The sequence below is a fragment of the Microplitis mediator genome, chromosome 9, assembly GCF_029852145.1.
Source record: "Microplitis mediator isolate UGA2020A chromosome 9, iyMicMedi2.1, whole genome shotgun sequence".
Lineage (NCBI taxonomy): Eukaryota > Metazoa > Arthropoda > Insecta > Hymenoptera > Braconidae > Microplitis > Microplitis mediator.
The window spans coordinates 8,957,140-8,970,043 of NC_079977.1; the positions used below are offsets into that span (position 1 = coordinate 8,957,140).

Below are 12,904 nucleotides of genomic sequence, written 5' to 3' on the forward strand. Positions count from 1 at the left end.
TTTGGTATAGTACATATGCTTTTACTATACACAATCTTTCTAAGTTTACTCAGGACTTATTTAGTTCAGCAAACTGTGCCATTTTAAACAGCTGAAAACTTAAGGTAGTAAAAAAAGTGGTAGCATTTATATTTAGTGACGTCATACGGCGTCTGTTTTAATATTTAAAATTGTCGGTTATTGTTTTGATCGTAGGCTGTCGTAGACCGTAGCTCGTATTTTGTGTGAACGTTATTCATATGTTTTTTAATTAAAAGTGAATAAAAAAAAATTATAATTGTTTTAGTGTACTTATAAAATAATATTTAAATAAATATATAAACTAAAAATGGATCGAATTAATTTGTTTAAACAGAAAAAAGTGCCGTTTCAAAGTGAAGAAGCTCGATTAGGAAGAGCTTTGGACGTTGAGCAGAAAAGAAAACAACAGAGAGCTCAAGAATTAAATCGGGTACGCGCTGTAGATGATGGTATCCAAGAAGGTAAATTATTAATTTTCAAATACTTAACGTCAGAATTCATTAAAAATGAATAACAATTCACTAATCTCAATCCTAACCTATCTTTGCAGACAATATCGTAGCGAGTCCACCGAGACAGGAACTCAAAAGACGATTAGAGCTTTGGCGAGCTGAAAAGATAATTAAAAAAAAATTAGAAGCTGCGAAAAAAAAACCAGCATTTAAAGTTGGAATTCCTCATCATAAAATTTATTCCCCAAAGTCTACGGATCCGCCATTGCCGCATCAACACGGCAAGAAAAAACCACCTAAAAAGGAATCACCAGTTAAAAGAGTAACACGTGCTACTGCCAAGCGCTTGGAAGCAAAATCAAATTTATCGAAAGTAAATCCTTCATCTAAATCAACAAGTTTAGCTAAAAAATCACCAGCTCAAACAAAAATATTAGCAAAGTCATTTAAATCTCCATCAAAACTTGTTACGAGAACACCAGTTAAAATAAATAGCAAGACTCCAGTTAAAGTAACCAACAAAACTCCATTAAAATCACAGAGACCAGAAGTTTATAAAAGTTTTAAATCAATAGCGCCTGATAATTATGTTTTTAAACCACCCGCAGATATTGAGTCTTTACCAATTCTTAATCATGTTGGACCTACTAAAAAAGAATTATCATCACGCATTTCTGAGCTCATTGCGACATCATTTACGTCAACTAACATTTCTTATTTTGGTCAAGTTCCAGCCAACATGAAGACTGATTCAATTAAATCTAAAGTTGAAACTCTTTGTCTGCCTGACATAAAAAAGACACCAATTAATAAATCAGTTGAACGTACGCGAGCTGAATCACCAGTTCCAGCAGCATTTTCTCCTTTTATAATCACGGGTCGCGGTAAAAATGCTCGCAAGGAACAACGTGATCGATTACTCAACAATTCATTTGGTGGAGAAATACCAACCAAGGAAACTGTCCAATCAATGTTGAATACATCACTGGAGGATAAGCAGAAGACCGCACAGTACTACAAGTATTTGTTGGGCCAGGAGACAGAGAAACTCGAAGCTCTCTGCCGTATTTGGGAGAAAATTCAATCTGAAGAAACTATAGAGGATGGTGTTTTTATTATAAATCAGGCTATTGGCCAGTCCAAGCTATTGATAAAAAAAAAATTCCATCGCTTTAGCCTTCTTGTCGCTGATTGCGAGTCAAACAATCCAGAGACACTTGTTGGAAGCCAGGATCTCCAAGGATTTTGGGAAATGATGGGCCCGGAGATAAGAAATTGTCATGATCGGTTTGCTAAGCTGGAGAAGTTAAAGGAGAAGGGTTGGGTTGAAGAAGAGGTGGACGTAGTGGCTCCAGTGGTAAAAAAAGTGAGAGCTGTAAAAAAGAATAAAGTTGTCGGTTCAAGCAAGATGAAGATGTTCATTGAAGCTGCGAGGAAAAAAAAGTTACAGGAGCAAGATGCTGGAAAACAAACTCCTGACGGCAGGATCTTGAGAAGCCGCATGGTGAAGACTCCAGAAGTAAAGCTTGACAGTTCTATCAATTACATTAATTCGGATCAAACTCCTGGTAAAAGTATTTTGAAGAAAAAAACCGACGGGCAAGGATTAAATAAATCTGTGACCAAAGTTAATTTTACAATTTCTGACGATCATCAACTTGATACTTGTAATGATGTCGAAATTGATAATCAAACAACAAAAAAACTTGAGTTTATTGACCACGTCGTTGATCTACCAGAAGAACGTGTACCGTCAAAAGCTGCTCAGTTATTGGCACAGAAATTATTTGGCATAAATCGAAGAAAACGAAACCGTAATGCGGTTGAATTAATTGAAACTGGCAAACCTTCTGCTCCTGTTGTTGAGACTTTAAATCCTGTTGAAGAAGGTGATTTAACTTCCATATCTACAGTTGACAAAGCTACACCTAAAAAAAACAGAGCTCGCTCGCTTACTAAAAATAAAGAGAACGCGACTCCTAGTAGAAGATCATCAAGAAAATCTATCAGACTCAATGTATCTGATGATTGTACTGCGTGCGAGAAACCTAGATAATTGAATTTTATTATTTTTGACTTATATATTTATTTGATTAGTAATTTTTTAAAAATAACTATTATTATAATTATTATTATTAAATGTATATAAATTTATCAATACCCATACTTATTATTATTAATAATGATAATAACAATAATAGAAATTACAATTAATTATATTTTATAACTTTATTTTATTTTTATTATTAAAAAAATTATATTTCAAATGTAATAATATTTAAAAAATTACTCAAAATTTCATATAAATTAAATAATAAGATGATTTAAAATGATATAGATTTATCTTGAATAAATTAAGTGTCTAGATTAAAATAAGTTTTCATTGTTCATTTATTTATAGATTTACTTATTTGAATAAATTTAATTGTGTATCAGTTTAATATTTTGTTGAGATCGTCGTTGAAAAAATTTACTGTTGATTTAATTTTGTACTTCGGTATCACATGTTTTTTGATGATTAAATTTACGCTGTATCGTCGGGACCACCTGGAATTCAATTTAATTAAATTAATTGTTTAATAAGAAAATATGTACCTAAGATCGAAACGTTTTTCGCGCAACGAAAATGAAAAAAATTTACATAATTTGACTGCTTAAAGGTGACTTAAAGGGTAATTTGGGGTGGCCGCAATTTTCGGCTGGTATACTAGTACCTATGTGAAACATTTTAAAAATTTGGATCCAGTAGATTTTTTACTTTTTATTTCGTATTTTTATTTTCGTTCCGCGAAAAATGTTCCGATCTTCAGATGCATAAAAAAAGAGATAAATGTTGACGATCATGATGTCTGGGATATTAAAATTAATAAAATTTAAGACGTTAGCAAAATGATCTTTGGAAAAATAAATTTGAATATTTGAATTTTAGAAATTTTTACTTCAGATATTTTAATTTAAACTTTTATCAATGATAATATTGTGAGCCTATGAATGTTTTAGACAAAGGGAAAAAAATTTTTTCATGTTAAAATATATCGCGTTACTAATGTCAAAAGGGTGTATCTCAAATGTTCGGTTCTGCAGAGCCAAAAGGCGTATATTTTGAGATACGCTCTTTGGATATTAGTAACTCGATGTTATAACAAAATTTTTTGAAAATTGCGACATGAGACTCTTTACAATAGCTAAAAATTTCTTTATGTCAATTAATTATATTTCAATATTTTTTTCTCCGTTTTAAAAATATTTGTTATAATTTATTTTTTAAGTCTAATAAATAAAGATATCAGGTCTAATAAAAAAAGATATAAGAGACCCAGTACCTGATCAGGAAACAGGTACCCAATCACTCATGTATTTGTATATCTATATTTACTAAATTTTGCTAAACATAGATAAAAAAAATACATGGAGTGATCGAGTACTAGTTCCCTGATCAAGTATTACTGAAAAAAACCTTCAAACGAATCAATTACACCAGCACACAAAAAAAATTAAGTAGAATGTGCATTTGACCGGACCTATAGGTATACCTACGGGTACGTATTTTGATCCGTTGAATCCGAATTCGAGGTCAGTTTGACCCCTACACCCTCGAAATTTCGAAAAAACTTCAAAAAACCGTAAAAATGATGAAAATTGGCAGTTTTAATGATAAAAAAATGTTTTGGAACTAAACTAAGCGTAATTTTCATGTATTTCGATCCGCTGAATATGAATCGAAACTTGATTGAGACCACGAGCCATTTTAAATGTGAAAAAATCACACAAAACTCTCGAAAATTCCGAAAAAATACAGTTTTCATGATAAAAAAACTTCTTCTGGTCCAATTCAGATAAAATTTTATATCTTTTGATGTCTTCAATTCGCATTTTAATTTTTTTAGTCTATTCACCCTCTAAAGCTGGAAAAATTCGAAAAAATTGTAAAAATTACCATTCATAACAGAAAAAAAATTGATTGAACATGATTTAATGCCTAAAATAAATACTCTATAACGTAGATATATCAAATAACTTGAAATCTGTGAAAAACACAAGACATAAAAAGATAGAAAGAAATGATTTTTACGAATCCTAAACTTTCCTTCGTTTGTATCGCACTCTTTTATCCTTAAATGATCTTCGTAGTGGATTCCTCTTTCGTTTACGATTTTCTTCGGGTACTTCTCTTTTTAACATCCAACAAAAATCTGCCATCATGTTAACACTGTTACATTTAAAACGGCTCATGGTCTCAATAAAGTTTCGATTCATATTCAGCGGATCGAAATACATGAAAATCACGCTTAGTTTAGTTCCAAAAAATTTTTTTATCATTAAAACTGCCGATTTTCATCATTTTTACGGTTTTTCGAAGTTTTCTCAAAATTTCGAGGGTGTAGGGGTCAAACTGACCTCGAGTTCGGATTCAGCGGACCAAAATACGTACCCGTAGGTAGGTCCGGTCAAATGCACATTCTACTTAATTTTTTTTGTGTGCCGGTGTTATTTATGACACAATTTTATTTGATCTAAAAACAAAAATAAAAAATTACTTACAGTACCAAAATCTGACGCTATTATCTTTACAAATGTCATCATCATGAAATCGCTGTCCTGAACATGTAGAAAGTATAGGTAATGTTTTGTGAGCATTGACACCATTAATACAATCATTTGATAATTTTATACTCCATGAAGGGGAAACCTCAGTTTCCGTTGAGTTCTCAAGACTCCAGACTTTTACTTCGCCATCAGTACTTCCTATAATGAATTAAATGAAATTGTTGACTAATACATTAATATAAATAAATTAATCAATTGATTTAAAATTACCTGATATTATTTGATTCCCATCATTGCTAAGACAAAATTGTATTCGCTGATTAGTGTCAGCTTGACGTTTTTCAAATGATTTTAAAATAATTCCCGGATTGCGTAGATCCCAACAAATCAATTCATTGCTGCGTCTTACAGCTGAGTATAGTTTGGTACCACAGGCACTGAATTCAATCTGCGTGACTCCACTGTCTGTTTTTAAGACACATAAAGGTCCATCTTTGTACAATCCTAAATAATAAATTAATAGTTTATTTTCTATATTTTTAAAAGAGTAGCTTAAATTTTTTCTCGCGAGAAATTTTTGTGATAAAATTAAACTCATTAAACCCATACGAAAAAAATATATATCCGGGCAACTCTGCATATATGACATATATTTATATATATGTTACATATATGCGACATATTCCAGATTTGCCCGGAAATATATTTTTTTCGTATGGGAATTTGATGTGATTGGAAAGATGTCTGAAGAGACTTCAATTTTTGGCTGTAAATAATTTCAACTTTGAAAATAAGATTTTCAATTCAATATGCTACATTTTATATGAAAAATTTATTACTTTATTTAAACTTTGCGGGAAAAGATAATTTTTTTCTTTTCTTTAAATCATCAATTATAAGCGTGGTGAAAAGTACTTTTGAATTTAAATGATCAAAAGCCTTAGTAAAGTCAAATAAAATAAAATAAGTGAGATCATCATTATCAATAGCTCGACGAATCTCATCTGTTAAACTTATAAGTGCAGCTTGACTGTTATGAAATTTCCGGAAACCAAACTGGTGATCATCTAGTAAGTTGTTCGACTCAAGATAGGATACAACTGTGTTTGCTACAATGCGCTCAAAAACTTTGACCAAATGAGACAAATTCGCAATGGGGCGTGTATCTGACATCGATTTCGGTGGCGTAACTTTATTTAATGGAATAATAAAGACAGACTTCCATTGTTCAGGGAATAAGTTTGTGTCTAATGAGCGATTGAAAATAGCAACCAAGCAAAGAGACGCCTGCACTAAATGATCTTTTAGCCATTTTAGGTCCAAGCCATCAGGACTTTTAGCAGTAGACTTCGATAACGTTGTGTAGACTTTTGGTCACATCAACGATGTCAATTTTAAACAAATGGAAATTGTATCTAGTCTGTCTTGTACAATAAAGCGGCAGATTCAAAACAAAATCTCTGCTACAATGTGAGTATTTAGTCAAGGTTTTGGCATAAAACTTATTTAAATGATCTGCGCCAAAGTGGTCAAGCGGTGATGACTGTCTTGCTTTAACAATACCCAGTCGTTTGAGTTTCACCCATATATTAGATCTATATGGTTCATTAGCTAGGATGTTCTTGAAGTAGATGTCACGTACATTGTTTAATTTGATTTTCAATATTATTCTCCTATTTCTGTACAGTAACAAGAGATTTTGACCACCGGTTCTACGCGCTTGTTTGTAGATCGCATCACGATTCCGAACTTAAGTTCGTTTGTCACCCATGGACTACTTGGCCGACTTAACTTTCTCACCGAAAACGGTGCAAATTCATTAAGGGAATGTGATACTGCAGTAAGAAAATAAGATACGAGTTTACTTGGATCTGTAGAGTCAATGTCCATCTCACGTAGGTTTAGCCGTTCGTTAAGACTGTGAGCCAAGGCTGCATGATCACAGTTTTCAAAGTAACGAAACATAACTATCCTGTCATGTTTTTTTGGGAGATCCAGCTTATATTTCACAGAGCAAATAATTATGACCACCAGCGAAGGGAGTAAAAGATTGCGAATATATTTTATCTCGATTATCCACAATGATCACATCATTTTATGATTACAATTATGAAAACCAATAAAAAGAATTATAATTGGAACAGATTAGAATGTTTATTGTATTAAATTTTAATGGAAATAAAAATTTTTAAAATATAATCTGACAATCATAAGAGAGCGCATATCTGTCCAACTAAATAACATTTCTCAAAAACTATTAATTGGTTCATATTACTAAACAAGATATCAAAATAATTTTATTTATTTATAATTTTGATTGTTTTTCATCACAATTGTGAAATTAAAAAACTAGGTAAGGTAAAAGCCCCTGTACCCACTCAGTACCATTAGTCGTTTACTTTAACTGTTTAATGCGTTTTTTACAATTTTTAGAAAAAAAACTTTCAACAAAAAAAGTTATTATTGATAAATAATTATTTGCGAATCTATAATATATTAAAGTGTGATGTATCAAATTAGTAAAGTAAGAAATGTCTCAGATCACATGTAATTGCTGGCCGAGGTGAAGCTGAGGTGTGTATACTTCCCAAGATGTGTATACTATTTTTCTCCTCGACGGAAGCGGAAAGCGTCAATTTTCGTCCAGCTGTGCAAAACGAAGTTGCCGCTTTTCACCTTCGTCGAGGAGAAAATAGTATATTACACACCTGGGGCAGTAAATAAGAAAGCCTCAGATCACATGTTTGTTGACTTCAGCTTCCCCTCGGCCAACAATTACATGTGGTCTGAGATATTTCTTACTTTACTGCCCTAGGTGTGCAATATACTATTACAAAGAAACTATCATATAGTAATAACAACTTTTAAATATTCAGTGTTCTTGAAATTTTCATCATTAACAGATATTTATAAATATATGTATAATTTATTTTTTCATGGAACATCATGGTAAACTTTCGCAAAACGTATATTTTGAAAGCTAGACGAAAAATTTGATTTCTGATTTTTGTTAAAGTTTATAAGGTAAAAACCCCATACCCGATCACTTTTTATTGGAGTGAGATTAAATCACTCAATGTAAATGATTAAATAAAATCAAAAACCATATTTTATCAGTTATTTTTTGTAATTTTAAGTATTAATCTTTAACGGCCACACCTCATCCAGGCCACATAACGGCCACATGGGGTTTACGACCTCTAATTCCACTTTTTTTAAGCCTGGGGTGACTAGACACCCCATGTGGCCATTAAGGGTTAAAATAAAATTTTAGTTTGAAGAATAATGTTGATAATTAATTATTATTCGTTTTTTAAATAAGATCCTTGTTTACTACTCTAGGTGTGTAATATACTATTACCAATCAAGATCAATTTATGATGACAATGAAAATAGTTACCTATACATTTCGAATAAGTACCAAAAGCAATTAAACCAGGCATAGCCGGATTGTCACGAATACAGCTGACGATACCACGTACATTTGGAAAGTCATTTTTAAGTAAAACATCATTAATTTGTCTTCCAGGCCTGTTGGTATCAAAAGAACGTAGCGCATTGTCAAAACCAGTCCATATTGAACTACCGGATTCGGCAAATTGTACACTTATTGCTGCTTCAACTTCATCAACTCTGAAATAAAATAAATAGTTTTATTAATTATCTTCAGTGGGTGATCTTGAAATAAATTCTTACTGATTGTAAGCACGATAAGTAGCTCGCAGCGAACCAGTAAATGCGTCCCATAAATGAACGGGAGTTTCTTTGCTAGTACTTAAAAAGCAACAGGTATCAGGTTCCCAGGAACTCATCCACGGATACCAGCAGGTGTCATAAACAAGACCACCTTCTTTTATTTTCAAAGCTGGAGTCAGCAGAGGCAGAGGTAGAGTTTCTGGTAAAGTACCAGTGTAGAGTTCACGTGGCAACTCGTAGACCCGGATTCTAAAATCTGCTGATGGAACCAGCAGACATGTACCATCTGGTGACCAAATACAACCACGAGTTAGATTTTCTAAATCCGTCGGTGGCTCTTCTGCGACTGAGCAAAGCAGTCTAGGTGTCTTGCTCCAGTCATAATAATTTATAATTTCAGTGATTGTGTCAGAATCTAGAGTTTCTGGAACAGTATTATGATTTTCTTGACTTAGTTTTGTATCAGAAATATGTACATTTTCTCTTTGAACTTGTAATACGTCAGGAACTTTTGAATTATTTTTGGACAATTCGGGTAATTCAATTACTGATTGTAATTTATTTTCTTCTGGTTGCAATTCAGCTTCTGCTGATTGTAATTTATCGTTAATATTTATTTCACATGTATTAAATACTTTTGGTTGTAAATCCAATAAATTATCATTATTATTATAATTTTCTAATTCATTGGATGCTAAAATATTTTTATTTACATTAAATACATCATCAGTATTTTTTAATTGACAACTCATTATTTACTTATAATTATATCTAACAATTATAACTCGTTTCTTTTTATTGTTAATTTAAAATTTAAATAATCATCTAACAGTTGTTTTTTTAAATTGTTTACCAACAAACCTGCTGTTTACAATTTCAAATAAGGTTATGTTAGTTCACTCGCGAGTTATAGTGTGTGTTAAGCTGTTAAGGATGGGCGATGTTGGTAAGCTCTCTTAAGTTGGTGGGGGGAATTCGAGTTTTTGCAAATTTTTTTTAAAAATTCGTTTGTTAATAATAATAATATTAAAAGTGGTCTTCTGAGATTCTTTGAGGACTCCTTCGTTTCGTATTTTATTGTGGCTGATTGATATTACTCTCCGGTAAATACCTGGATACTCTTATGATGTGCTAGATTATCGACAGGACACAGGATTTGATAATTACTTTATAAGATTACTCACTTAATTAGAACATAAATAATAATGAAAACAATAAAAAATTTAAAACAGAGTAAACGCTTGCGCATGCGTACAGCTAGTATTAGAACAACGGGCATAATTAAAATTTTAATAATTAATTATAAATATAAAAACAAACGAACAAACGCTATTTTTGGTAGGATATTAACAAACAAATCAAGATAAATGGAAAAAAAAAGTGTTCGAAATAAGAATAGTCACCGCTAACTTCAAATAAATTTTTAATAATTTAATTTAAAAAAAAACAAAAAACAAACAAATAATTATTTATAACGAACATTGAAGAACAAACAACGATCAAACGAATTGTTGAAAAAAATTTGCAAAAACTCGAATTCTTCCCGCCAACTTAAGGGAGCTCACAGTTTGCTTTGCAAAAGTTTCCTTGAATCGTCAAATTTCCGTCAACCAGACTTTTCCGTTTTTTACAACAATTTGTATGCCACTTGGCAGGGAAGGGCAAGTAAAATACTTGACGTATTATACATAGTTTCATACATGTATAATACTAGGTACACTCGTTGTCATTAATGCCTGGCCCCCTGCATGGCTAAGATTCTATAGCCTGGGGGACCAGGCATTAATGACAACGAGTGTATAATACCTACTGAGTTTTCTACATGACGTATTTTACGTTTAGTGTTGTAGCGCCACCTGTTGACGTAAGACGAACTCGATAAACATAAATCCAGAGAGAAGACGCATTTTTGCAAAATTTAGCGTAAAAAATTTTTTCTTGTATAAATATAATCATCGTTTTTGAAATTTATTCAGCTACAATTTGCTTTTTTTGTTTCTCTGTACGACAATTTGCTGCTGAGATATCAGCCTTCAAATGAAAAAGGATCCTTTTGTCTTTGATTATTGATATCTCAGCAAGTAATGGTCACACAGTAATTTAAAGGGCAGTTTAATAAACTTGAATAAATTCCCTAAAAGCTCCATTTTCGATTTTTTCAAAAAAAAATTTTTTTTCATCCTTGATATCCATTTGAAAAACCCATAAAAAATGGCCATTTTCTGGTTTTTTAGTCGACTCATCGCTACTCTGCAAATATTGATAAAAAAATAATGTTGCCAGGTGATTTTACAGCTTAATGTACCCCAAAAAACCCTGAAAATTTTCAGATTGATCCATTGAACCGTTTGTTCGGACCGATTGCTTAAAGTTTTACAAAACAATTAAAGGAACAAGTTTTGTTCCTTAATTTGTGTCATCATTACTAAAATGAAAAAATTAATTTTTTTTTGATTTTCTTTCATTTTTGCGTTAGTCATTGAGTGAATGTAAGGTAAAGAGGAAAAGCAAAAACCGTCGCTCAAAAAAATATTTTGCGGGAAGATCTTTAAACTAGAGATTTCAAGCTTCAATTTGCTTTTTTAATTTTTTCGATACGATCATTTTTCACGAAAATACAGCCTTTCAAAAATGACTAAAAAATTTATAAAATTTTTTTGTTCCTTTAATTTTTTGGATAAGTGTATTAATTATTGTAAAATGGATACTTTCTTTAATTAAATAAAAGTATAAATAATTATTAAGAAAATATTTACCGCTGACTCTGTAATCGGAGTTGTGCAGTATTTTTTAGCATATGATTATACTTTAAACATCGAGCAATATTTTTCTTATCCAATTTTTCAATTACAAAATCATTTTCCTCCAAGAATGATTGATACATTTTTTTTTTTAAATAAACTCATTTTGGGTAAAATTATATACTTCGACCCGTGACTTGTGAAGCAATTGAAAAACGGTTAGAAATTAAAAATCGTGCAATTTCAAGTAACATCCGCTAGTTGGCACAAAAATCGACGTATAATACCGTAATTAAGGTATTATACGTAGTTTACGTAAAATACGTAAGAAACTGTCCGTTACGCGTAACTACCCACCCCTGGCACTTGCTATTGAATTTGACGTAAATTTACTACCCGAATTGGAATGCAAATTTACTTCACAAGTTAACTAGAAAAAAGTTGTCTTTTGAAATGGTAAGAAAGAACATTACCGACTTTTTTTTATCATAAAAATATAAGTTACCTTTAGGCTCGGCCGTACCTAACGAAGTCCTAAATTTAAGAATTCCAATTACTTTTTGAATATTTATGGGACTCGGATGATGAAAATCTTCCGAGGAAGTTCGTCTTCGGCTTTTAGTCGGAAGCTAATAAAATTGCTGTTATGAAAATTATTTAATAAATAATTATAATTCTTAAATTCAGGACTTTGTTAGGTGCGGCCCAGCCTTAAGGTTGCTAGAAACTTGTCATTAAGTTAGCTGAAAATGTTTCACTGCAGAACTTGCTGAGCAATTATATTTAAAGTGTGGCTATCAGGGTAGACGATCGGTGTTTCGACTTCAAAAAACATCGATCGAAAATATTAATGTTTACTTACAAAAACATCTCTAGTCACCCGAATCCATCGCAACACTGTACGATATGTATTTAAATGCCGGCTACACATTGATATATTCAATAAATATTAGTTATTAATAAATAGTTAACTAATAACCAACTGATGAATAATTCATTTATAATGTCTCAGTTAACAGATATTCAAGTCAAAATAGAAACTCAAAATGCCTTGGAAAATATTAATGATATGACAGAAAAAATGTAAATCTATTTTATTATGAATTTGCTAATTAATTAATTTATTTAATGATATTCTTTTTTTATAGAAGAGAAAAATTTAAATCAATCAACCAGTTGATTAAATCAAAAGGTCTGTTGGAAAAATTATCAATTGAAGCCAATAATAAATTAACTAACCAAGCACAGCAGCTGGGAAAAATAGTTGGTGCATTAGATGATTTTGAGGAAGCTGATCAAGATGATAATCAGAATTTAAAGTCGTCAATTGATGCAGTGACACAAAAATTTATGGAAATTATGGAGGATTCGTGATTTACAGTAAATCAAGTGCTTATTACATTTCAAACATTTATTAATATGTAATTAAATATTTATGGTAACTGC

At 31.4% G+C, this 12,904-nt stretch overlaps 2 protein-coding genes and 1 long non-coding RNA gene across 4 annotated transcripts; 2 read left to right on the forward strand and 1 right to left on the reverse strand.

Moving 5' to 3' along the window:
* Positions 1-142: 142 nt before the first annotated feature.
* LOC130674466 (disks large-associated protein 5-like) lies at positions 143-2,659 on the forward strand. Its single transcript, XM_057479804.1, has 2 exons — positions 143-482; positions 572-2,659. Exons 1-2 carry the CDS (start codon positions 329-331, stop codon positions 2,527-2,529), a joined length of 2,112 nt encoding a protein of 703 aa, XP_057335787.1. The 5' UTR covers positions 143-328; the 3' UTR covers positions 2,530-2,659.
* A 144-nt stretch (positions 2,660-2,803) lies between these two features.
* Positions 2,804-9,569, reverse strand: LOC130674467 (telomerase Cajal body protein 1). Its single transcript, XM_057479805.1, has 5 exons — positions 8,718-9,569; positions 8,422-8,654; positions 5,292-5,525; positions 5,016-5,219; positions 2,804-3,020 (listed from the first exon to the last, which is right to left on the reverse strand). Exons 1-5 carry the CDS (start codon positions 9,467-9,469, stop codon positions 2,998-3,000), a joined length of 1,446 nt encoding a protein of 481 aa, XP_057335788.1. The 5' UTR covers positions 9,470-9,569; the 3' UTR covers positions 2,804-2,997.
* Positions 9,570-11,755: 2,186 nt separating this feature from the next.
* Positions 11,756-12,869, forward strand: LOC130674494 (uncharacterized). Of its 2 annotated transcripts, none has more exons than XR_008991057.1 (3): positions 11,756-11,914; positions 12,222-12,541; positions 12,607-12,869. It is a non-coding gene; the product is annotated as an uncharacterized LOC130674494 (long non-coding RNA). The 2 variants fall into 2 exon arrangements; XR_008991058.1 differs by having other exon boundaries at positions 11,769-11,914; positions 12,146-12,541.
* Positions 12,870-12,904: the final 35 nt, after the last annotated feature.